At 54.8% G+C, this 26,330-nt stretch overlaps 1 protein-coding gene across 1 annotated transcript; it reads left to right on the forward strand.

Moving 5' to 3' along the window:
- On the forward strand, positions 1–25,825 carry STYXL2 (serine/threonine/tyrosine interacting like 2). Its single transcript, XM_080649417.1, has 6 exons — positions 1–116; positions 751–878; positions 11,646–11,740; positions 14,780–15,011; positions 17,224–17,441; positions 20,251–25,825. Exons 2-6 carry the CDS (start codon positions 766–768, stop codon positions 23,031–23,033), a joined length of 3,441 nt encoding a protein of 1,146 aa, XP_080505543.1. The 5' UTR covers positions 1–116; positions 751–765; the 3' UTR covers positions 23,034–25,825.
- Positions 25,826–26,330: the final 505 nt, after the last annotated feature.

Below are 26,330 nucleotides of genomic sequence, written 5' to 3' on the forward strand. Positions count from 1 at the left end.
AGAGGAGAGGCTCTTAGGAGACAGTGTGGGGCCTCTCACTGGTCAGGCTTGTGGCATTTCCTCTGGGTCCCCCAGTACTGGGAGACCGCCCGTGGTGTGGAGACCACAGATCCACGGTGAGTGCGCTCCTTTATCCTCTCTGTCCCGTGGGCCCAGGACACCCTGCCAAGGGAGCCGCTCTGGCCTAGGTGTAGGGCCCAGCCTCACCTGGGACCAGCTCCAGGGCGTTCTCCTTCCTGAACGGGCTAGGGGACGGTGCCTGGGCCAGAGACCCTGGAGGGCCAGCTGCCCCTCCCCCAGCAGAGACAGAAAGTGTGTGTGTGTGTGTGTGTGTGTGTGTGTGTGTGTGTGCGCGCGCGCGTGCACGCGCGCTTGCGCGCTTGCACAGGTGGGTGTCCATGTTTCAACAGAAAGACCTTTCTGGTCTGGGGAATTCACTGTCTTCAGTTTCCGGCCCCCCCTCCCCCGCTTCCATGCTGGCATCTGTGGATGCAGCCAAGTTGCCACCTAAGTCTTGTGACTCCACGGCTGGCTCCTTCCTGGGCCAGAGCGTGAGTCTCAGTGTCCTGGTGACAGTGGCTGGGCCCAGTGTGACTTGGTTTCCCCCATGCGTCTTCTCACCAGGAGGGGACTAGCACATGGTTACCCCCCATTCCTAGGTCCAATGAGGTGACATCGCCAACACACCCCTCCCCCCTATAAATCCCCCAAAACCAGGTTCCTCAACTGCCTTTTTCACCAAACATACAGAGGCTGACAGGTGCCATGGCGACCCCTGGGGACCCCGAGGAGGAGCAGGTCGTCCCAAGTGAAGAGGACGAAGAGGACGTGAGGGCCGTGCAGGCCCGGTACCTCCTGCGGAGCCCCTCACCCAGCCAGTAAGCGCTGCTGGGGGGTGGGTGAGGGAGCATGCTGACAAATAGGCCCCAGACAGCCACCCCTAAGTCCACTCATCAACAATGTCGCTGAGTTCTCTCTATGTGCGGTCCCTTCTGGAGGCAGCAGACACCGGCAACCGCGAGGCAGGGTTCCCAGTGTGTTAGGATCCTGCCTGGGGGCTGAGGGCAGGAACCACTGCACTTGGAAGGGGATGGGAGGCTCCTGGAGGAGGGATGCTGGTCCCGACCTTGACGGGTGCCCAGGATCTGACCGCGTAGCTGAGGGTGGTGCCTGGATCGCTAGAAGGACCAGAGACTAAGAGACACTGCAGGATGGGGAGAGGCCCTGCGGCCAGCCCGGCACTAAGGTAATTGATCTGTGTCTCTCCCACGGGAACATGTGTGTGCCCGGGGGCAAGGGCGTGTGCCCAGCGCACATCCCACGATATGCTTCCTGGAGAGTCCCCTTTATTTTATGATAATTTAACACCTTCTGTTACATCAAATCACTGAGAATACATTATGATGTAAGTGAAACATTTTCATGACATTTTAAGGAAAACCATGAGACAGCAAAGAAATGCTTCATTGCCCGCTGTAGCGATGGTGTATGTGCCCAACTGCATTGTCTGCCACAGATCACAGTAGGGGCCTGACTTCTCATTTTAGCTCTGCCACCACATTTATGGGAGGAGTCACTCTGGTTCTTGAGCCTGTCTTTTTATCTGTAAAACAGAAAGGAAAGCCCCAACTAGAATACCTCAAGGTCACCTGACCTTGAAGTACCCACGAATCTGCTTCACTTTCCCTCGGTCCTCTGGGGTCTTGCGGGCTCCTGCTTCTCAGGGCTCGGAGGCTCCCCACAGGAGGGAGGGGGGCATATAGGTGGGTGCTCGTCACTCAGGGGCTTTAGCAGACTGTGTCCTTCGTATGGGCATTGGAGGGCCCGTGGGCTGTTCAAAGGCTTATAACACCCAAAGGCTTTTTTAAGGCTCATGGTTTCTTTAAACATATGATCCCTTAATAGGTTTCTGATCTGCATAGACCAGACAACTCCCTGAGTCAGAAACCACACCCGAAGTTCTTCCTCACTTAGAAGTTTCCATCCCGATTTATTGCTTTGCTCTCTGGGGCCTCATCTCTCAGCTATGTGACGCTCGCTTGAGAGGTTTTCTGAAACACTGTGTCTGAGGGCAAGTCCAGGATGTATGTGGTAATCTCCAGTGTAATTGTTGAAAATTTTATAACAGAATGTATAACTAACAATCTAATGAGGGGAAACTACAGTAATAAAATATAATTAATGCAAAATGAGGCAAGAAAGAAGAGGAAAATATAGAAAATAACAAAAATAATAAGAAAAGGATAAGAAAAAGCATCCTATCTAATAAAAGAGTAATATACAAATTGACCGTCACTCCAAGACACAAGATGGCCACCCCCATGTGGTCAAAGATGGCCGCCACAAGATGGTCTGCAGGGGAGGGCAGTTGTGGGCAGTTAAGGTTGACCAGACCAGCAGAGGAGGGCAGTTGGGGGGAACCAGGACTGCAAGGGAGGGCAGTTGGGTGGGGCCAGGCCTGCAGGGGAGGACAGTTAGGGGCAACCAGACTGGCAGGGGAGGGCAGTTAGGGGTGACCAAGATGGTAGGGGAGGGCAGTTGGGGGGGACACAGGCCTGCAGGAAAGGGCAGTTGGGGGGGACCAGGCCTGCAGAGGAGGGCAGTTGTGGGAGATCAGGCCAGCAGAGGAGGGCAGTTAGGGGAGACCAGGCCAGCAGGGGAGGGCAGTTGAAGGGGACCAGGCCTGAAGGGGGGGGCAGTTGGGGGGGACCAGGCCTGCAGGGGAGGGCAGTTAGGGGTGACCAGGCCTATAGGGAAGGGCAGTTGGGAGGGACCAGGCCAGCAGGGGAGGACAGTTAGAGGTGACCAGGCCTGCAGGGAAGGACAGTTATTGGGCAACCAGACTGGCAGGGGAGGGCAGTTAGGGGCAATTGAGCCAGCCGGGGAGCAGTTAGGCATCGATCAGGCTGGCAGGGGAGTGGTTAGGGGGTGATCAGGCTGGCAGGCAGAAGCAGTTAGGGGCAATCAGACAGAGGTAGGAGAGCAGTTGGGAGCCAGCAGTCCTGGATTGTGGGAGGGATGTCCGACCGCCCATTTAGGCCCGATCCCGGTGGGATCCCGGTGGGATGGGCCTAAACGGGTGGTCAGACATCCCTCAAGGGGTCCCAGATTGGATAGGGTGCCGACTGGGCTGAGGGACAGCCCCTAATTTTGTGCACCGGGCCTCTAGTAAGAAATAAGAAAACGGTAGACTTAAACCCAAATATATAAGTAATTACATTAAACACAAATAAACTAAATACTACAATTAAAAGATAAAAATTGTGAGACTCGATGTTTGAAAGCCTATATACTGCTTACAAGAGACACGCCATAAAAGTAAAGCTACATAAAGGTTAACTAGGGGGAGAAAGTTTACACTACGCTGTTCCAGCTACTATCGCTCATGACTTCAAGACTTAGTGACATAAAGCAGCCATCTTATTGCGTTCACCCCAGGAACCTGGACAAGGGACAGTGAGTGGCCGGCCTTTGTTGCAGGATGTCGGGGGCCTCAGCTGGAAATATGTGAGGATTGGGGATGACCTGCAGGCTGGGGGTGACTCTGCAGCTGGGCCTGGGATCATAGAGGCATCTTCACAGGTTTGGCGCTTCCTGTGGGTCAGACACCTGACATGGTCTTTTCATATGATTGCTCCGAGTGGGCCAGTTTGGGCTTTCTCATAGCCTAGTCGCTCAATTCCAGAAGTTAGCATCCAGGAGAACAAGACAAGAGTGAATCGGTTTTTAAATGTAGCCTCACTGGGCCAAATGGCAGTTCCATAGTTAACTTTTTGAGGAAACGCCATACTGTTCTCCACAGTGGCTGCACCAGTCTGCATTCCCACCAGCAGTGCACGAGGGCTCCCTTTTCTCCACATCCTCGGGACACTTGTTGTTTGTTAATTTGTTGATGATAGACATTCTGACAGGTGTGAGGCGATATCTCATTGTCATTTTAATTTGCATCTCTCTCATGATTAGTAACTTTGAGCATGTTTTCATATGTCTCTTGGCCATTTGTATGTCCACTTTGGAGAAGTGTCTATTTAGGTCCATTTGACTCAGTGATCCCACTTCTAAGAAGCTTGAAACACCCATCAGAAAGAATGTATGCACCCCTATGCTCATAGCGGCACAATGTACAATAGCTGAGATCTGGAATCAGCCCAAGTGCCCATCAGTAGACGAGTGGATAAAAAGCTGTGGTACATTTACACCAGGGAATACTACGCAGCTGTTAAAAAGAAACAGCCTGGAAGGGCCTGGAGGAAGACAAGTATCACATGATCTCACTCAGATGTAGAATCTACAGAACAAAATAAACTGGTGAACAAAATAGATTCAGAGACATAGAAGCATGGAACAGACTGTGGAATCGAAGAGAGAAGGGGCGGGGTGTGTGGTGGGGAAGAGATTAACCAAAGAACTTACATGCATGTGTGCACAACCCATAGACTCAGACAATAGAGTGGTGAAGGCCAGGAGTTGGGGGCAGGTGTCGGCTAGAAGAGGTCAATGAGGGAAAAAAGGGGCATCTGTAATACGTTCAATAATAAAGACACATTTTTTTAAAAAGGGGCAGGCTCAGAAGTCACATAAAGGACCGCAGGGTTCGAAAGGTGGGGCATGGACGCCACCCCTGCACTGGAGGAGTGTCCAGGTTCCGCTGTATCGAGAGCACGAGGGTGGGACACCACGGGGCCATCCCTGGAAAAGACCACCGACAGGACCGGAGAGCAGGCCAGGGCGCAATGTATTGACATCAGACCGAGAGGACAGTTGCTGGAGACAAGGAGGGAAGTTTCATGATCCAAGGTCTGGTTCACCGGGAGATATAATTATTTACAACTTCTGTGAGCTAATAACATAGCCTCAGAATATAGAAGAAAAAAAAAATGGACATAACTGAATACAGAATTAAAATCCACAATTTTAGTCAAATGTATATTTTTTACAAAACTATCTCAGCAACTGATAGAATGAGACAAAAGAACATTAAGAATGGGGAAGTTTTATAGCTGGCAATGAACAGCCACAGGACGTATAGCACAGCGTAGGGAGCATAGTCAGTATTGTGGTAACTATGTCTGGTGCCACTTTGTAAGGTATATGAATGTCTAGTCTCTATGCTGTACACCTGAAATTAATATAACAGTGCATGTTAGTTGTAATTTAAATAAATTAAAAAATATTTCTATAGGAAGTGTGAACAAAACAGTAAACATAATTAATCTACGTGGCATTTATACACCATGTATCCAACAGTCACAGGATACACATTCTTATCATGACATGGCACCTTTACCAAAACAAATTGCAAACTGGGCATTGCTCCATTTATCGACACATTTTTAATGCTTAAATTATACAAAACATGTTTCTGACCAGTCAAGACTTAAGCTAGAAATCAATAAAAACAAAAATATATCATAGAAATTCAAATGAAAACTACAGCTCAATACTATTACATACTCACCAGACCATCTAAAAGTAAGCCCAGTGATAGCAAATATTAATGAGGATGTGAAATCGCTGGTGAGCGTGTAAATCAGTAGCATGATTTGGGAAACTATTTCACAGTATCTGCTAAGACCAAGCCTACGCCTGTCCTGTGACCCAGCAGGCTCGCTGCTGATCCGTACTTCACAGAAATAAGTCCCTCTGTGCCCAGAAGAATGTTTTAGCAGCTATAGTGACTGAGGATATAGGATGCTTGAACAACATGGCGAACTGTCTAATTAGCAGTAGGCCAGCTAAGTAACGTCTGCACATACATCGTATTGCCCTGGGGGACGGGCATGTCTGAAGAGCCTATCCCCTCGGTGTGGTGAGCGTCTCAGATACTGGCTGGGGAAGGGAAGCCATGAGACCTGGGAGTAAAGGAGGCGGGTCAGTCTCCTTTTTCTGTTTCCCTGATCGGAATCAAACCCGGGACCCTTTAGTCCTTGGGTCGACGCTCTGTCCACTGAGCAATCCGGCGAGGGCTCTGTTTCCTGTTGTTTCTTGCCGAGTCCAAGTCCATTTCTTGCTTTGGCTTTCTGGGTCTGAGCTTCGAGCTTTGCACTTTTTGGAATTCCTTGGTGGTCGTCAGGCCGTCTCTCGAGGTGGCATTTCCATCCACCGGCAGTGACGCTTCTTAGCTGGGCTCTGCCGCTGTTCCCACGCTGAGGTCCGGGTGCGGGAGTGGCGGGTGGGCGCTGGCCGTGGAGCGCCAGGTCTGAGCATCCTCAGGAAATGGCTCCTCCTGGCTACCCTTTCTCTTCAACGTTTCTTTTCCCGTGACAATCGCCCCGCCTCCGCTCTTTCTCGGGCCTGCGTGGTCACTCTCCCTGAGCGATGAGCATTCAGAGGCAGCTCCGAAACCTGTTCCTTTTCTGCAAAAGCCACATCAGAAAGACCCCCCTCCTGGGCCTCTGCCTCTGTTTCATTCCTAGGGGCTCCTGAAAAGGAAGTGACCAGCTGTTGGGGTCTGGGTTGAAGGACCAATTCCACTTGATTCTGTGTCCTGACAGCCTGTCGAGTGGCTTATACTGGTATCTGCGGCTTTCAAACTTGGCCGATTATAAACGCAGTGGGCCATATCATTTGCATGTCAGCTCAGGGCGTGTGTACAGGTGTGCACACGTTTACAAAAAGGTTTCACAACCTTATGCTGGTCCTTGCCGTGGCTGGTGCGGTCCTGTTTTTCCCAGATGCTGGGCACGAACCAGCGAATAGATTTTAGGTTCCACGATTGGGCCACGGTCTGCAATTTTGAAAAGCACGCTTTGAAGAAAGCGGCGCCGTCTTTTGCTCTTGGTCAGGACGCCCGTCAAACTCCTCGCTTTATGGTTGCTTTCTCCATTCACCCTCAAGGCTTTTAGCTGCTTCTTCCTGATCCTACGACGAAGCGGCTATTGATCCTAGATCCGCTGTCCCTGCCTGTCTTGTGAACAGCCAGCCCTTGCCGCTTCTCATCCCGGTGTGAGTGCCGTCTCATCTCATCTCAGGGATGCGGGTTGGCGGCCCAGATGTGGTCATAAATCAAAACCGCCAGGGCCACCGTCTCCCTGACCTTGGAATAGACACAGGGCTGCGCTCAGGTCTCCCCTCCTTCCTCCTTGCTGGGCACTTCTGTCTGCTCCTCGGCGCCCACCCCCACCCCGGGGCTTTCGGGTCCTCCCCCCACACCTTCCTTACAGACTCGTAAACCGCGTTGGTGGCAAAACAGTTTCACGGCCACCAGGTTCCGGGTCCTCCTCTCCAGGCAGTCGCCTCATAGAGCCTGTGATCCACCGCCGCACGGACGCACTCCTGACCGCAGCAGCCGACACACGTGAGGGGCGGGAGGGGATCTTCGCTGGTGTCCTGGGTCACGTCTTCACGGCCATTCCCCAGATTTGCTGAAGAGTTCGCTGCACCAGCCGCCACAAGGCAGGGTGTTTCTCCATCATTTCAAATGCTCCTCATCAAGCCACAGCCTCCGAGTTTAGGCAGGTGTGGGAGCGACGCTCAGATCCCCATGTTTGGCTCTTAAACACAGTCCACACCGTCGGAAATCAGCACTATTAAGGGAAAATGGCCTGGTCGAGGGCTCACAGGTGGACAGTCCCAGGCTGGGATCCCGCTGACGCCACCTGCTGAGTCCTCCCCAGGCCTCTGCTCACCTGTCTCTTTCGCTCTCTGCCCTCGCCTGGGGGGCTGCTCACAGGCGCTGGAAAGCCCCCTCAGAATGCAGAGCCCTGGCGGACGGCAGAGGAAAGAATGGCACCTGGTGGGAGCCCGGGGGGCTGCCTGGAGGGAGCGCCTTGTCATCCCATAAGAAGAAGAATTCCCAGCTCGTTAACAGTAGTATAAATAATATTAGTATTTACAAATAATATTATTTAATAATAACTTTTATTACTAATAAATATTGCTGAAATGGAGATGGGACTCTATTTATATAAAATCTGAGGCTCTGGCTGTAGTTCTATGAGATGTTGATACTTGAGAACCACCACAGTGCCCTGAGCCATGTGCACAGAGGGACCAGACTGTCCCCAGAGAGGGGCCACTCATTTTTCTCCTCAGCTGCAGACATGTGGTGGCCGCTGGCATTTATGAGGTTCCGCATCACGATGAGGAGAAAAGTGCCTGGTGTTGGCTCAAATTTCACTTCCTAGTCTTGTAATCACCGGTTCCGCTATTCACTGCTGCTTAACAAGTTACCCAAACACATAATGACTGGAGACCGTGGTTTTGCTCCCTTTTCTGAGTCAGAAATCTGGGCAGGACGCCACTGGGCAGCTTGTCTGTGTTTCTCGTGGTGTCAGCTGTGGGGCGGAGGGGCAATGGGTGCAGGTTGCACCTCTAAGGGGCTCGTCCACGTGGCTGGCTGTCGGCTGGGAGCCCGCAGGGACTGCTGACCAAGAGCCTTCCGGCAAAGTGGTCGTGGGTAGTCAGGCCTCTTATAGGCAGCTCCGGGCTTCCAGAGAGAGCAGCGAGCCAGGAGGAGACACAGGCCCAGTGTCGCCTCCAGAATATTCTATGGGTGAAAGCAGTCGGAAGACCACCCAGATTCAAGGGAAGTGGATTCATCTCTCTATCTGAGGAGGGTGCCAGGGCTGGGGCCCCTGTAACCCACCATAAGAAAACGTGCTGATTGTGACAGGCCTCCCAGCACATGCACATTTTGGCCTCAGGAGGGCAGAGTGAGCATGGACAGATGGAGCCAGGGCCCTGGCCTTGCTCCTGGAGCCAGCGGCCACCACGTGGTCAATACTTGTCCTAATGGCTGCAACTGCCCTGTCCCCGTAAATGTGATGCTATTGAGGACAAGTCCAGTCAGAGGATCAGAAACTATCTATGAAGCTTTTACTCTGTGCAAGATATTGTGTGGGTGCTGGGAACCCAACCGTCATCAAAACACCCAGCTATGTGCTAGCCAGTGGTCAACAAACCGCGGCTCACAAGCCACATGCGACTCTTTGGCCCCTTGAGTGTGGCTCTTCCACAAAATACCACGGCCTGGGTGAGTCTATTTTGAAGAAGTGGCATTAGAAGAAGTTTACGTTTAAAAAATTTGGCTCTCAAAAGAAATTTCAATAGTTGTACTGTTGATATTTGGCTCTGTTGACTAATGAGTTTGCCAACCACTGCGCTAGCCGGTTGCTCAGTGGTTAGAGTGTTGGCAGACTGAGGGTATGTGCCATTCCAGTCAAGGGCACATACCTCGGTTGCAGGCTCAACCCCTGGCCCCTGTCAGGGCGCATGCAGGAGGCAGCCAGTCAATGTGTCTCTCTCACATCAATGTTTCTCTCTTTGTCTCTCCCCATCCCTTCCAATCTATCTAAAAATCAATGGAAAAAATATCCTCCGGTGAGGATTAAAAAACAAAACAAAACAAAAACCACCCAACCATGGTCGCGCCTCCTAGAGGGTGTGGCCTAGTATAGGAGGTAGGCACTTACCCGATGATTTCACAGGTAAATGTCGAAGTGCCCCTGATGAAGGGGGCAGCATGAGGCGGAGGCCAGGGAAGGCTTTTCGAAAGAAGTGATGGCTGACCTAAGATGAGAGATGGGTGAAGAGGGGAGGATGGAGCACCAGCAGCAGAGATGGGCTTCAGCACAGTCCCTGGGCAGAGGGAACTCGGTAAGGACGAACAGCCAGAGCCCAGGTCCTGGGAGGAGCGAGGCCGGATCCTTCAGGAACTGTCCTGATGGTGTCACGTGCTGCTGTCCCCTGTGCAGACCTAGCTGTGTCTTGGGTAGAGTCCCAGGCTACTGCTGTCTTCCGGCAAAGACACTGCGTTCTTCATAGCCTGCCTGGCCCTGGGCACACCGTTCCGCCAGAGCTGGACTCTGTGGGGGTGTCAACAACGAGATAAATACTCTGCTGATCCACCAACTCAATTCAATTAACGTGTCCTAGCTCACATTCACTCTGTCCAGTTCACCTGGCTCAGCTCAGTTCAACCCAATCCATCCATCTTTCCACTTAGCCATGATTTCAATGTGTATCTTTCAGGTACTTTCCTGTGTCAAGGTCTATTGGGCCTGGGGATCCAGCTGGGGTCGCTTCAACCAGCTGCCTCCCGCTTCCAATCTAAGTGGCGGCGTATTGTGGTGGCGAGGAGATCGGATTTAGAGCGAGGTGCCCAGTGTTTGCAGCTTAGCCCTGCCACCCACTGCCTTGAGTAATTTTGGTAACCCCTCTGAGCTACTGTTTTCCCATCTTTAAAGCAGGAATAATAAGACCTAGTTTGTGGGAGTTTTGTCAGAATTAAATTCCTAGAAGGCACTCAAAAACTGGTATCCATTCTCAACACAATGGGTGAAAGCAGACCCGGGAACATCACTGGGGAATTTCTAAACACTGAGGACTAAAACAAGATCCCACCAGCTCCTATAAATAAAAAGAGGTCAATTACAGAGATCAGGAAACACATTCACTTTGGACTTTTAAAAGCAAAAGGACAACGGGCAGAGGTTCTGGTTCCAGGTAATTCGGCGAAGGGGCCCTCCACCTGGGCCGGCTCACAGGTGGCCCTTTAACAGCGGGTGGGCTGGCAGCAGCTGCCAAGGGCTTGTAGAGTAGATAGTGCCAGGCAGGTTAGGGAAGAAGATCAAAACGCAGCAAACCAGAGGCAGGTGTCCTTTCCTCCCCTGGGTGCTCAGCCTTGCCTCGAGGCTGCGTAGCCTGCGGTGCCGTGTGATGGAATATTACGAGGCAATAAAAGACACGAGTTACTGATTCATGCGCTAGAGTGGATTACTCTTAGGTGCACTTTGCTAAGTGAAATAAGTCAGCTCCAGAAGATCCCAGTTATATATGATTCCTTTACAGAGCATTCTGGAGAAGGTCCCAGTATCAGGACAGAAACAGATCCGTGATGGCCAGGGGTCGAGGGGCAGGGAGGGTGGGTTATACAGGGGCAGAATGGGGGATGTTTTGTGATAGAAAAAGAAATGGTGTCCATTAGACCCTCTTACATTTTTGTGAGGTTTTTTTAGCCTCTCTAGACCTAGGAAAGGCTAGGCAGAAAGAGACCCAAAGCTCACCCAACACTGGAAAAGGGGGGTCCCACGGGGAGGAGGACCTGCCACCAGAGGGTGGTCCTAAGGGCCTTGACCCTGACCTCAGCTGCTTTATCACATCCCTGGGCTCAGGCTAACCCCTGAGTTCTTGTGTCAGAATGAGGTCTGGGCGCAGCAGTACGTCTTCCTGCCCCTCCCCCCACTTGTGCCAGCCTCCATCCTCAGCCTATCAGCCCCCTCCCTCCCAAGCAGGGATAAGGTAGGGGCAGAGAGGGAATGGGGGCACCTCCCGCGCCCAGTCCAGCAGGCCTGGCAGAGGCACAGTTAGGCGTGTCCTCTGTATTGACAACAGAGGACGGGGGACAAGGGAACCATGAGCAGCAGGACGTGCAAGGGTGAGAACAATAGAGCAAGTCAAGCCGCCTCAGGTGGGTCCCCCAGCCACAGCCTGGCCGACCGACCATGTCGCTACGCATCAGCTCGCCTGGCACCGCCTGGTCCGAGAGCAGAGGACGCCGAGCACGGCACCCCCGCTCCGCAGCCTCAGGCCCCAAAACGGAGGCACCCTTCCTCTCATCGCTGCCACTTGTGGCTAAAACCCGGGTTGCTCCTGGGAAGGAGCCTCCCATCAGCGCCCTCTCACGGGAGCCCCTGTTCCCCCAGGTACTCGGTGGTCTCCGAGGCGGAAACGGAGAGCATTTTCATGGAGCCCATTCACCTCTCCTCCGCCGTGGCTGCCAAGCGGATCATCAGGGAAGGTAAGGCCGGCAGAGGCCCCTGGGAGCTGGGAGAGCCCTCGGGTCACCGAGATGCTTGGGCGCTTCCATCGCACATGAGGAGCAGACCCAAAGCAGCCGCCGCCCCTCCTCCTCGCCCCGCAGGTCAGAGGCCGGAATCACCGTGGCGTGTCCTGTCGTGTGAACAGTGCTCTGGTGGCTCAGGGAGGCGGCCCCACCTGCCCTTACGCCCCATTCAGGTTTTCAGCTGCCTCCGGGTGCTGGGGTGGCTCGAGTTAGAGACACAGACCGAGAGCCGGGAAGTGGCTGGAGCACGCAGAGCCCTGGAGGGCCGTCTAGGAGGGGCCTGCATGGCCGCTGGGCCTGAGATGGTCCGGACCGAAGTATGTCCACGGAGGAGGTGGGACCGGGGTGGGGAGAGGCGTTACCGTTTACACAGTAAATCCAGGAGAGAAATCGTACCATATTCATTCACCATGGTTGGATGGATTCTCCCTCCCTCCCGTCAGTTTTGGGAAAATAATCTTTCAGAATTTCTTTCCTCCTCTTTCTCCTCACTTTGGCCTGAGGGTCTCTCCCACTTCGGGTGGCTTTGGCTTCAGTTGGGATCCACCGCAGGGGGCCAGGACCCCATCCCTGGCCTTTCATCATGAGACCCACACACGTTGCTCCTGTACGTGGAACCCCGGGTCTCTCTCAGTCCCCTGGCCCTGGGGGTCCCCCCCAGGATCCACAGGGACATCTGGGTCTCCTGTATTCCTCACGAGGAACCAGCAATTCTATCTGCTGTTGCTTGCTACCTGGGCCCCCTGGGAGGCCCGGTCTCGTGACCTCGCCACTGTTCTCCTGTTGGCTTTGAGCAACCTGCCTGGGCCTCTGACCCGCTCAACCAGACCTGGTGTCTTCGCCCGCTCTGGGTGTCTCTCGACGGCACCCAGCACCAAGCTTCCTTTCGCTCTTGTGCGGCTGGGAATGCCCCGGCTTTCCACCTCCGTCTCTTCTTGCTCCACTCTCTGGCCCACTCTCCAGGCTCTGGTCTTGTGAAGTAGAAATCCCGCTCTCAGAGTTGGGAGAAAACCACATCACCTCTTGAAGTGTCACTTGCACGTCGATAGGACGCTGCGGACACTCAGCAGTTAGATTGGGACCGAAGCGGAGCCACGCCTGGCTTTATGCAGAACCTCATCTTCTCTCCCCTTCTCTGGCGCATGGGCCTGAGCTTCATTGGTCTTAGTGGCTGAAAGGAGGCCAAGGGATAAGAAAATTCCAGAGAAAGGAAAGCATATCAGGTGGTATTTCTAAAGATGGCCCTGCTCATGAGGGCAGGGGTGAACCAGACTTTGAAGAGCCTCTGTTTTCACGGAAGCCTGTGTGTGCCGCGCGTTGGACAGAGCGAGGAGAGCATGGGCCTCGCTTTCTCGTGAAGAAACCTCAAGCAGTAGCAATGCACAGGAGGAGGGGGAGGGGGAGGGCGGCTGGGAGCCGCTGGGGGTGGGCCTGAGGCCAGGGAAGGGAAGAGATCAGAAGACAGAAGAGGAAGACAATGCGTGTATTTTAATGAGGTGCTGGGAGTTTAATTTTTAAGTAGAAGGAGTAAAGGAGGGATCTCTAAGCAGGGGAGGGAAGGAGAGCGGCTTTCGCGTGTGCTAGGTAAGACTCCAGGAGAGCTGGGAGAACATGTCCCCTACGGGACCGCAGAGTTTTCCTCTTTCTGCCTGGCATTGGAGATGAGAGACTATTTAGAGCTGAGACCTGCTGCAGGGATGTGGCCGGTCGGATGGTTTAGAGGAGAGAAGGGAAGAGAGGGGCTTTGGGGGACAGGTCCTCCTCAGAGAACATAGGGCTCCGCCCACAGCCTGCAGGACTGACAGCATCTTGGTGGCGGGCGGACTCCCAGCGCCCACAGACCTCGAGCAGCAAGACGGCTCGCAGATGCCTGCTCCCTCGGCGGGGCTGGGCCAAGTCTACCGGCCAGTGGGGCTGCGCCTTCTTCACTCGGAGCGAGGTGGTGCAGGCAGGTCGTGGCCAACACGGAGAACACCCTTTCCTACTTAACTCCTCCCTCCTCTCTCGATTCAGTGTTTTGGCTGCTAAGTAGGGGTAGAAATATAAATGATGAGAGAGAATCATTGATCAGCTGCCTCCTGCATTCCCACTACTGGGAATCGAGCCCCCAACCCGGGCATTGCCCTTAACCAGAATCGAACCCTGGACCCTTCAGTCCGCAGGCCGAAGCTCTATCCACTGAGCCAAACCAGTTAGGGCTCCTGTTACCTTCTCACAAAAGGAAGTATCTGCCTCCCCCCTACCCCCCGGCCCGGCCTGCCCATTTGATAAATTAGGAGCAAAGGGATTAGGAGGAGGAAACCAAGGTTCACTAGAGATGGGGGTGAATAGGACTTGATTTTATTTGGAATCTGAGCCTCTCTGGCCAGAAAGGCCTGGGTGCTGCCTTGACTGGCATCGGAGCCCTGGCCAACCCGCCACCTGCCGGAGACCTGGGGGCTGGGAGACAGGTGCTTCCGCGCCAGGGCGGGAAGCAGACAATACCCGGCATAGACACGCCCACTGAATGTGATGGAGCAAAACCGACTGCAGAGGTGTTGCTTTCCCAGGGTGTCTGCATTGCATGTGCAGAGGAGTCAAACCAACCATGGGCTTACACGTGAAATGCAGATACATGCACATGCATGTATTCCGTTAGTCAGGGCTTCTGCTTTGTATGGCGCACTGTGGGGTGTAAGTGTGCACCGGATGTATACCAGGCACTAAGGACCTCGGACTAAGGTGTCAGCCAGCTTTGGGGAAACGAGGGGGGAGTAAGGGAAGCTGGTGTCCCATTCCCCACACGGCCCTGGCCCTGGCCCTGGTCCCGGTCCCGACCACAGTGTCCAGGCCAATGCAGGGCCCCTGGGCCCCTTAAGTCCTTCCTGGCAGATTCTGCAGGCATTTCAGCCCATGCCCAGAGGCCTGGCAGCAAACTGGCCAAGAGTGGGCTCTCCCCAGGAGCAGGGAGCCATGGTGTCCCAGCTCTGATGAGAACGCTGCCTGTCCCCCTAGAACTCAGGCCGCGGGGCGTCAGGGCCGAGTCGGAGTGTCCGGGCATGCTGGAGTCCGCCGAGCAGCTGCTGATGGAGGACCTGTACCACCGCGTCCGGGAGAAGATGGACGACACCAGCCTGTACAACACCCCCTGCGTCCTGGATCTGCAGCGGGCCTTGGTCCAGGACCGCCAGGAGGCCCCCTGGAACGAGGTGGATGAGGTCTGGCCCAACGTCTTCATAGCAGAGAAGTGAGTCTGACTGCTGGGCACAGGCCCTGTCCTGCCCCTCTGGGTAGTGCCCGAGAGAGATGAAACGCCTGCCCCCAACCTTCACCAAAGGCCCCAATAGCTCCATCTGGAAACTTGGTGCTGCTGACCTTCCACCCAGCCCCCACCTTGGGGAAAGGCTCCACCCACCTATCTGCACGCAGGGATCCCCTCACCTCTATAGGTCAGCAGGGCAAAGTGCTGGCCCAATGACCCTGTGCCCCTGCCAGGGCTCTCGGCACAGCCTCGCCCCTCCAGGTGCCTTCTCGGGGCCTCCCTGCCTGCCTGGAGCAGTGCCAGGATAACCCCCCTCACCACTGTCCCCCAACATCCATTCAACCATAGAAGGGGACAGTCAGAGCCAACATGATGTCGTGATTTTTACGTGTATTACCAACATACGGAAATGTTCACAATGTAGTAAGAAGATAATTAGGTTACGTGATAATATAGATTCTCTGTGATGCTAATTGAAGAATATATACATAGATGTGCGTATAGCTTTTGCATAGACAACAAATTAGAGCCAAACATGATCAAGTGTTCACAGTACTTCTCTCTAGGAGGCAGTTCTGCAAGTGATTTTTATTTTCTTCTTTAGGGTCTTTTGAGTTGAGCAGATTTCCTAGAGTAAACACTTATAGTTGTTATAATCAGAAACGAAATGCTATTTTTAAAAAGTGTATCAGCGGTTTCCAGAACAAACCTCAAAACAACTCCCCCATGTCCCATTCCCTCAGGGTCTTGCCAGGGCCTAAGTGGAGCCACAGCTAGTTTGTGGGCCTAAGGCTCGCCAATCCGTTGGCTACTGACTGAGATGTTGTCCTGATGTAGTTACCTTCTATCCAGAAGCACAGGGTCACCTGGGCCCCAGGAGAACAGTAAGAAAACAGCTTTGGGTGGTGGGTCTTATTCCCACATCTCCCTGGACTCAGTGCCCAGAACCCGATTCCCAGAGCTGGGCACCGCGTCCCGAGCCATCTCTAATTAGCTCTGTAGACCCAGAAGCACCGCCACCAGGGTCACCAGGGAGGGGCGCAGGGCGTCTGCCGAGGTCCCAGCTGAAGGCCTCTGCTCCTTCTTGGACAGCCCTGTCCTCCGGGCTCCTCAGACCCCTCCACCGCAGCAAAAGCTCTGAGCTGGACGCTCAAGCCACCGGGCCCTGCACGATCTCTTTCTCCAGTCAGTCTGGGGAAGTCATACAGCTCTTGATTCGTTTTTACAATCTTCAAATGGGAATAAAAGTAGTTTCTCTGTCTACCGCTCAAGTGCATTATTAGGACAAAATAATGTGCGTGAAAGAACTTTGGAGAACACAGCATTCCAGATCAGCAGGCGGCACACACAGGTGATGGTTATTTTTGTCTGCCTTTTCTGTGTCTTGGTGAGTGTTTATTCCCAAGGTCTAGGATTTTAGTTATTATTATTTTTATTAATCCTCACCTAGGATATTTTTCCCATTGATTTTTAGAGAGAGTGGAAGGGAGCTAGGGAGAGAGGAGCAGAGAGAGAGAAACATCCATGTGAGAGACACACATCGATTGGTTGCCTCCCACATGTGCCCTGACTGGGGCCGGGGGTTGAACCTGCAACTCAGGTATGTGCCCTTGACCCGAAATTGAACCTGCGACCCTTTGGTGCACAAGCTCACACTCTGACCACTGAGCACACGGACCAGGACTTAATGCCTGATTTTAAAATATATATATAATTTTATTGATTTCAGAGAGAGGAATAGCGAGGGAGAGGGATATAGAAATATCAATGATGAGAGAGAATAGGATCATTGATTGGCTGCCTCTTGCACGCCCCCTTCTGGGGATGGAGCCTGTAACCCAGACGTGTGCCCGGACTGGGAATGGAGCCATGACTTCCTGGTTCATGGGCCGACACTCAACCCCTGAGCCACACCGGACAGGCAAGGTTTTAAACTAGAGATCTCTGGACCATTCAAAGGTTTCCTTCCCCCCTCTGGTTCTCTTCTCCATCCTGCCCTCCCCTGCCTGCCCCCGTATCTTCTCTCCTCTGCGGGGACTAAGTCCCTGGCCCCTTTTTATAACAGTATTGCCGTGAGCCCGACCTGTGGGGGAGCGAGGAGGAGGCCCTCGCCGGCTGGCAGACTCCCCTCTCCCTGGGAACGTGCCTGTCCAGGTCTGACTCTGGCACAAACCTGTCCCTGCCTCTTCGCCCCCAGGAGTGTGGCTGTGAACAAGGGCAGGCTGAAGAGGCTGGGGATTACCCACATCCTGAACGCCGCCCACGGCACCGGCGTCTACACGGGGCCCGAGTTCTACACCGGCCTGGACATCCAGTACCTGGGGGTGGAGGTGGACGACTTTCCCGAGGTGGACATCTCCCAGCACTTCCGGAAAGCCGCCGAGTTCCTGGACGAGGCCCTGCTTACCTATCGAGGTGAGGGGGTCTGCCTGGCCTGGGAGGAGAAAACGGGGACGTATGGAAACCTCCAGTTACCTGCCGTGTTTGGGTTATCTGTCTTAAGAAGGTTGTTATGTCTTTATAAGAGGAGGGGAGGAAAGGACCGCCACTCGTCCAGTAAGTCATGATTGAGGGCTGACAGGTGCCCTGGGGTGAAAGCCGCACTCAGAGCTCTGGCCTTTGCATCTTCCATGTGAAGGCAGGAATGAAACAGGAAAGAGAGAGGAATGTGAGACACTGGACACTGGGGGCCGGGGGTGGGGGGTGAGGCCTGGGACGGTGTGTTGGAGCGACAGGCCAGCCTTGGAGAGGGAGGTTGACAAGGGCGCCCATGAGCTGAGTGACAAGGAGGAACTAGCATCGGAACATTGAGAGAGGCGCTACCTGGCGCCTCCTGGCGGAGGGAAGTGCCAGGGCAAAGGCCCCAAGGGGGAGAGACTTGTCCAGGAGTCGTGGGCTGGTGTGGAGGAGCCCTCGGGGGATGTGTGGTTGTGTGTATATGTGTGTGATGTGTGTGAGTGTAGTGTGTGTGAGGTGTGTGGTATGTGTGTGGTGTGTGTATGTGTGGTTGTGTGTATGTGATGTGTATATGTGTGTGGTGTGTGTGTGGTATGTGTGTGTGGTATATATGTGTGTGTGTGAGTGTGTCTATGTGTGTGTGGTTTGTGAGAGTGTGTGTCGTATGTGTGTGGTGTGTGAGGAACTGAGCTCCCTGTCATAGGAAGCACCTATCAGTGTGTGTGTATGTGTGTGAGTATGTGTGTATATGTGTGTGTGTGATGTGTGTGTGGCGTGTGTATGTGTGTGTGGTTGTGCGTATATGTGTGAGTGTGGTGTGTATGTGTGTGTGGTATGTGTGATGTGTGAGAAGTTGTGTGTGTGGTATGTGTGAGTGTGTGTGTGTGTGTGGTATATGTGGTGTGTGAGAAGTTGTATGTGTGATACATGTGTGTGTGTTTGTGGTATGTATGAGTGTGGGGTGTGTGTGTGAGATGTGTGTATGTGTGAGTGTGGAGTATATGTGTCTGTGTGGTATGTGTGGTGTGTGAGAAGTTGTGTGCGTGTGAGATGTGTATGTGGTATGTGTGAGTGTGTAGTGTATGTGTGTGGTATGTGTGGTGTGAGAAGTTGTGTGTGTGGTATGTGTGAGTTTGGGGTGTGTGTGTGTGCATGTGGTGTGTGTGTGCATGTGATGTGTGTGTGTGTATGTGTGAGTGTGGGGTGTGTGGTATGTGTGGTATGTGAGAAGTGTGTGTGTGAGATGTGTGTGTGGTATGTGTGATGTGTGAGAAGTTGTGTGTGTGGTATGTGTGAGTGTGGGGTGTGTGTGTGTGGTATATGTGGTGTGTGAGAAGTATGTGTGATACATGTGTGTGTGGTATGTATGAGTGTGTGGTGTGTGTATGTGTGAGTGTGGAGTGTATGTGTGTGTGGTATGTGTGGTGTGTGAGAAGTTGTGTGCGTGTGAGATGTGTGTGTGGTATGTGTGAGTGTATAGTGTATGTATATGGTATGTGTGGTGTGAGAAGTTGTGTGTGTGGTATGTGTGAGTTTGGGGTGTGTATGTGTGCATGTGGTGTGTGTGTGCATGTGATGTGTGTGTGTGGTGTGAGTGTGGGGTGTGTGTGTGGTATGTGTGGTGTGTGAGATGTGTGTGTGGTATGTGTGAGTGTGGGGTGTGTGTGGTGTGTGTGTGTGTGTGTGAGAAATGTGTGTGTGAAATGTGTATGGTATGTGTGAGTTTGGTGTGTGTGTGTTTGTGGTATGTGTGGTGTGTGTGTGTGTGAGATGTGTGTGTGTGGTATGTATGGTGTGTGAGAAGTGTGCATGTGAGATGTGTGTGTGGTATGTGTGAGTGTGTGAGAATTGTGTGTGTGAGATGTGTGTGTGGTATGTGTGAGTGTGGAGTGTATGTGTGTGTGGTATGTGTGGTGTGTGAGAAGTGTGTGTGAGATGTCTTTGTGGTATGTGTGAGTGTGGGGTGTGTGTGTGATATGTGTGGTGTGTGAGATGTGTGTGGTATGTGTGAGTTTGGGGTGTGTGTGTGTTGTATGTGGTGTGTGTGTGTGTGATATGTGAGTGTGGGGTGTGTGTGTGTGTGAATGTGTGTGTGTGAGATGTGTGTGTGGTATGTGTGAGTGTGGGGTGTTTGTGTGTATGTGTGTGTGGTATGTGTGGTGTGTGAGAAGTGTGTGTGTGAGATGTGTGTGTGGTATGAGTGAGTGTGGGGTGTGTGTGAATGTGTGTGTGTGAATGTGTGTGAATGTGTGTGTGTGTGTGTGTGTGTGTGTGTGTGTGAGGTACTGAGCTCCCGGTCCCTGGAAGCATCCAGCAGAGCCGGGGCGATGAATGATGCAGCTTCAAGGATGCTGTGAGGAATTCCTAAGTCCAGGCTGTGCCTGTGGATGCCTTCCAACGCCAAGACTCCCCGTCTCTGTGACTTCCTCATCGTGGCCTCAGGTTCTCTGGTCCTGGCCTGTCCCCTCTTCTTTTATTTCTCCCCCTCTGGTGCCTGGTGGCGGGAGAACGAGGACAGTGGAGACAGTGGTTAGTCCCTTTCCCCGCTCTGTCCTCACTTCCTGCCCAGGTTCAGACAGTGCACAGTGTGCCTGGGCTCAGGCAGCCCCACTGCTCTGTCTGACACTGTAACGCGGGACAGACGGACGTGAGCAAGGACAGACACCAGAGGCCAAGTAAACGTAGGACACCAGCACATCAAAACGGGGCTTCGAGCCCACCCAGCACGTGCTGCAGTCACAGCTTTCGACCCGTGTTTTCCTCTCAGGGAAAGTGCTGGTCAGCAGCGAGATGGGCGTCAGCCGGTCGGCGGTGCTGGTGGTGGCCTACCTGATGATCTTCCACCACATGGCCGTCCTGGAGGCCTTGATGACCGTGCGGAGGAAGCGGCCCATCTGCCCCAACGACGGCTTCCTCAGGCAGCTCCGGGAGCTCAACGAGAAGCTGATGGAGGAGAGAGAGGAGGACGACAGCGGGGAGGGGGGCGCACCGGGGGCCGAGGAGGGTGAGGACATGGGGAGCACCATCGGGGCCAGGGTGCAGGACCTCACGGTGGAGGAGCAGGACGACACCACCAGCCGCCTGAGTGGCTCCTCCTTGGCGGCGGCCAGCCAGGCCTCCAAGCCCCTCACCCTCATCGACGAAGAGGAGGAGGAGAAACTCTATGAGCAGTGGAAGGAGGAGCAGGGCCTCCGCACCGGCAAGGCCCTGCAGGGTGGGGGTGGCAGGTGCTCAGCCCCCTCTACCCAGTGGGGGGACGAGCCCGAGGATGAGGATGTGGAGGGGATCATCCGGGAGTGGCAGCGCCGCAATGAGAGGTACCAGGCAGAAGGGCACCGGAAGTGGGGGCAGGAGGAGGAGGTGGAGGAGGAGGGAGGTGTCGGCTCCTTCAAGGGGAGAAGACGCAGGCACACCCTGAGTGAGACCAGCACCTCGGAGAGCGTGAGCAGCCATGACATTCGTGTCCTGAAGCAGCAACTGGAGATGAGCAGCCAGAGCCGGGGCGGGAGGCAGCGCTCCGACTCCATGTCCACGGAGAGCTCCTGGGACATGTGGAACCAGAGGCTGCTGGAGATCGAGAAGGAAGCTTCCCGGAGGTACCGGTCCAGGAGCGAGAGAGAGGAGGTGGGCGCAAGCTCAGAGGTGGGGAGCAGGGTCCGGGAGGAAGACGAGGAGAGTGTGCTGTCCGAGGCCAGCTCCTTCTATAACTTCTGCAGCAGAAACAAGGACAAACTCACTGCCCTCGAAAGGTGGAGGATCAAGAGAATCCAATTTGGGTTTCACAAGAGGGACTCGGAGGCAGGAGACAGCAGCAGCGAGCCAGGCGCAGAGGAGGCCGAGCGGGAGAAGAAAGGCGTCTCCGACGTCAACCTGACAGCCTACCAGGCCTGGAAGCTGAAACACCAGCAGAAGGTGGGCAGTGAGAACAAGGAGGAGGTGGTGGAGCTCAGCAAGGGCGAGGCCTCAGCCTCGGCCAAGAAGAGGCAGCGGAGGCTGGAGCTGCTGGAGAGAAGCAGGCAGACGCTGGAGGAGAGCCAGTCCCTGGGCAGCTGGGAAGCCGATGGCTCGGCAGCCGGCAGGAGCATCCCCCTGTCTGCCTTCTGGTCTGCAGCCCCCTCGGTCAGTACTGATGGGGACACAGCATCAGTACTCAGCACCCTGAGCCTCAGCTCCCACCCATCTCAGGCCGTAAGCAACACAGGGGGATGCTTGGCCTCCACCCCCTCCACACCACTGCCTAACCTACCCGTGGGGCCTGGAGACACCGTTTCCATCGCCAGTATCCAGAACTGGATCGCCAACGTAGTCAGCGAAACTCTCGCCCAGAAGCAAAATGAGATGCTGCTTCTGTCGCGCGCCCCATCCACGGCAAGCACGAAGGAGGCGCCAGCCGCTGGCTGCCTGGGGGATGACCAGGTCTCCATGCTCAGTGCACAGAGCGCCTCCGCCCTGGGCCTTCCGCCTCAAAGCCAGGCAAGACCCAGTTCCGACACGCAGTCCCTGCTGTCCTGCCGCAGCACGCCCAGCGCCAGGGCCGAAGGCACGGGGAGCACAGGGAGGGGGACCAGCAAGCCCATCTACAGCCTCTTTGCTGACCACGTCAACCTGAAGGAGCTTGGCCAGAAGGAGAAGGAGATGCAGATGGAGCTGAGGGAGAAGATGTCTGAGTACAAGATGGAGAAGCTGGCCTCCGACCACAAACGCAGCAGCCTTTTCAAGAAGAAGAAGGTCAGGGAAGATGAGGACGGGGGCGTGGGCGAGAGAGACGAGGACGCCGACAGCGCCATAGGCAGCTTCCAGTATTCTTCCCGCGGAGGCTCCCAGAAGCCTGAAACGGACACCAGCTCCTCCCTGGATGTCTCCGATCGCAATGGCAGTGGCCGCGGGGCCGGCCACGAGGCGGACAGCAGCATCAACAAGTGGCTCAGTGGCCTCGGGGCAGGGGAAAGATCTCCTCCCCAAAGCAACTGGTCTGGAAGCTCCAGGGGCAAGCCCACCAGGTCCTCCCTGCTCCGGGAGACGGGGTGCAAGTCCTCCAGCTACAAGTTCTCCAAGTCGGAGGAGCGGGACACCTCCTCCTACTGCGCGGCCGACGGCTCTGTGAGGAGCTCCTCACGTTTCTCTTCCTCCTCCACCAGGGAGGGCAGGGAGACACACAAGTTCTCCAGGGCCCTGTTCAGTGAGACCTTGAGCTCCCGCGAGGCCAGCCCGGAGCCCTCGGCCGGGGAGGAGTCCCCGGAGTCCCGGCGTGCGGACTGGGCCCGGCCCAGGGACTGGGCGGACGTGGAAGAGTCGTGCAGGGCAGACTTCTCTGAGTTTGGTGCCAAGAGGAAATTCACACAGAGCTTCATGAGGTCTGAAGAGGAGGGAGAGAAGGCGAGGACGGAGAGCAGAGAGGAAGGGAGGTTTGCTTCAGGGCAGCGGGCGCGGTACCGGCGAAGCACTGATGGGGAGGACGAGGAAGCAGTGGACGATGAGGCCGTCATCGCGGCCTGGAGGCGCCGGCAGGAGGAGACCAGGACCAAGCTGCAGAGGCGGAGGGAGGATTAGCGGGCCGGTGGGCCTGGGACGAGGCCAGGGGGCTTAGCCCAGGGCTCGGGCACACATTGCCACTGCCCATCAAGGGTGTGCACAGGCTCATTGAAGGGGCAGAGCTGGAATAAGAGGTGCCAGGCGGAAGGCACAGGAGGAGGAGAGCCATTGATGGGCGGGCCTGTGCTGGACCAGCCGGCACCATCACCTGTTGCCCAGTGTCCTCTGAGCCTTGGAGCTTCGTGTCTGTGTTTCCTGGGGTTTATCACAGACTAAGCGGGAAGCTGCAGGGTCGCCAGGGCTCGTGGGAGACTCCCGGTCTCATGCAGGAGGCTGAGAGTGCAGGGCGGCTTCAAGCGGAGGTTTCTAAGGAGACGGGGAATCTGCCCTGTGACACGCACCCTCCCCTGCGATGCTGAGTGCTGCCTGTTCCTTTTTAATGCACTGGATCTGCATTACATTGGTTTATTGTCCAGTACTTCTTCTTCCTTCTGGTCACTTTTAGTGCTTTCAGTATTAGGGCAAACTTTTTTTTTTAATTGTTACCCAAGGATATGTTTAGAGAGAAGGAGAGAGAGAGAGAGAGAGAGAGAGAGAGAGAGAGAGAGAGAGAGAGAGAGGGAGGGAGGGAGGGAGGGAGAGAGAGAGAGAGAGAGAGAGAGAAGAGAAGAGAGAGTGCGGGGCCTCAAAGATGAGATCCTGGAGGGAAATTTAAACTTGCTGGCTCAGAAGAAACAAAGCGATCAGCAGCATCCGGCGGGCGCGCCCCACAGGAGCAGAGACTCTGGCCTGGGAGCCAGCCTGCCGGGAGCCCACAGGCAGGACCACAGGGCCAGTCTCTCTGGTGTAGTCCCGTCCTCTGCCTCCCACAGGGACCACCCAGAGGGAAGGGGCTGGTGCCACAGCGCCCTCAGTGGGCCTCGCGGGCAGAGGAGGCACAGGCCCTGGCAGAGGCTCTGCAAGGGCACGCGGACACGTCCCACAGCAAGGGCCACCCCTCCAGCCAGCCCCGCAGGGAGCCGTGACCCAGTGCTGTTAGGCGGGGTGCTGGAGACTCCTGTGCGGGAATCCTCCCGGAAGAGGGGCTGTGGGTGGCTTTGGACTCCCTGAAACTCTTATCCCTGGCATGCGCTTGGGAGAATTATTACCAATGAAAAGTAACGAAGGCCACCACCACCGCCTTCGAGCCTCTATACCAAGCTGCTCTTGTGAGCAGCATCTTGAATACAAATGTGCACCTGGGCTTGGGGTCATCCACTTCAGGGAGCTGTGCCTCAGGCTCGCGTTTCGAGCACTGTCTGCTTTCCGAGGCGAGTCTTCCCTCACCCTGGCTGCTCGGCAACCTGCCGTGTGCAAAGCAGAACCCAGCCCCTTCACACACACACGCATGCACGCACACACAAGTGAATTTCATGCAAAACCTAAATTTTAAGTCATCCTCCCCACCCCCAAATGCCTGCCACATTCAGTGTAATTCCCTCAACCCACGTTTGGTGGGAGGTCGTTGCAGCGTCCGTTTGTGCGGTTCTGAGCGTGCAGCAGCCGCCTGTGGCCCCTGGCGTCTCCGAGCGAGAGGCGTGCACACCAAGCAGCTGCGGGTGCAGCAGGCCCCGCTCCCGCATTCAGTCACCGGAGCCGGGTGGACACGGCCCTCGGCAGGAGCGCAGGAACTTGGTTTCACTTCCTCTGTCTCCGGGCTCCTGAGGGCGGGAGCGGATTCCGCTTTGATAGCCACCAAGACGCTGGCCTCAGCCACTCACCAAGGCAATGAGCTAGTTCGGTCAACATCTCTTGGATGCCCACCTTGTGCCATGCTGCCTGGCAGGAGAACACGCCGTGTGACTCACGGAGGACAGGGACCATCTCCAGGGAGAAAGGCCCCATCCCTCCGGAGAGGGGTCTGCGAAGCGTTCTCGGAGTTAGGGAGTCGTCAGGCTGTCTGGGTCTCGCTTAGCAGTGTGCCAAGTGCATCAGAAAGGCATCAGCCACCGGCTGGGACCTCGAGCCACCGCCCTTCCCCTTGCCCCGTACCTGGGCCAGGTGACTGTCCACTGCATTTGCTCCCCTCACTGCATTCTGCTCCTCCCCCCAAACCAGGCTCTTCTCGCCACCTCCTGGCTAGCACAATAGGCGCCTTACTGGTCCCAGCCCCATCACCTGCCCCCCTAGTCTAGAATCACATTAATCTCCCCAAAGTTCTCAATTCTGGATCTTTTTTTTTTTTCTTCTTAAACCTACTGCCTGTGAAATGAAGTTTACATTTCTTCCCTGATATTCAAGGGCAACCCTATCCTCCGTTTCCAGCCCCACCACTTCCCGTACCACAGCGTCGCCCTCGTGCGAACAGCATGCAGTTCCCAACACTCCATGCCCTTCCCCAGGCTCTCCCTGTGCCTCTCTCCCGTCCCCATGGCATCCACTGCCTCCCCGCCTGGATCGCACCCTCCGCCCTCCAGCCTCTGAGGTCCTCTGTGACCCGCTTCCAGCCTCCCTGCCACAGGTGTCCTGCCTCGTCTGAGGTCTCACAGTGCTTTGTTGGCACCTGCCTTTGACCCTCACCACATCTGCCTTTTATATAGGAACCAGAGGCCCGATGCCTGGAATCATTCAAGGGGCTCGGCCCTCACAGCCCGGGCCAGCCCTCACAGCCCCGGCTTCATCCGGAAGGTCGTCCGTCCGGAAGGTTGTTTGGCTGTTCGTTCTAATTAGCATATTAGCTCTTTATTATATAGGATTGGGTCCCTAAGGATAAAAATGTCTACCTTTCAGGATTATTGTGGCCTCATAATTAAAGAAGATATTGGTTTGTTTTTTGTATTTTTTATTTTTTTATTGTCTAAAGTTTTACATATGTCTCCTTTTTCCCCAATTGACACCACACTCCCCCAGTCATTCCCACCCCAGGTAAGCCCTCACTGCCCCAGTATCTGTGTAGAAAGATATTGGGTTTTTTTTTTTTTTTTTTTTTTTTTTTTTTTTTTTTTTTAACTGATGAGAGAGAGAGAGAGAGAAGAAAGAGACATGGGTCAGCTGCCTCCTGCATGCTCCCTACTGGGGATTGAGCCCGAAACCTAGGCATGTGCCCTGACCGGGAATTGAATTGTGATCTCCTGGATCATAGGTCGATGCTCAACCGCTGAGCCAGACTGGCAGGGCTATAGTAATTATATATTATTACTAGGGGCCCAGTGCACAAATTTGTGCATCTTGAAAGGAACTGTGGGCCGTGAGGCTGCAGTGGGCACAGGGGCAGGTCTCGGCCCATCCTCTGCACCCCCACCTGGCCCCTCCCACTGCGGCCCCTGGTCCTCTGTC

The sequence above is a fragment of the Plecotus auritus genome (genome assembly GCF_963455305.1).
Source record: "Plecotus auritus genome assembly, chromosome: 12".
NCBI lineage: Eukaryota > Metazoa > Chordata > Mammalia > Chiroptera > Vespertilionidae > Plecotus > Plecotus auritus.

Bases quoted from the DNA above. Each gene is read 5' to 3' on its own strand.
- STYXL2 (XM_080649417.1), top strand. From the start codon at position 766: ATGGCGACCCCTGGGGACCCCGAGGAGGAGCAGGTCGTCCCAAGTGAA. The intron at 879-11,645 runs GTAAGCGCTGCT...CTGTTCCCCCAG, and splicing joins CGGAGCCCCTCACCCAGCCA to GTACTCGGTGGTCTCCGAGG. The intron at 15,012-17,223 runs GTGAGTCTGACT...CTTCGCCCCCAG, and splicing joins AACGTCTTCATAGCAGAGAA to GAGTGTGGCTGTGAACAAGG.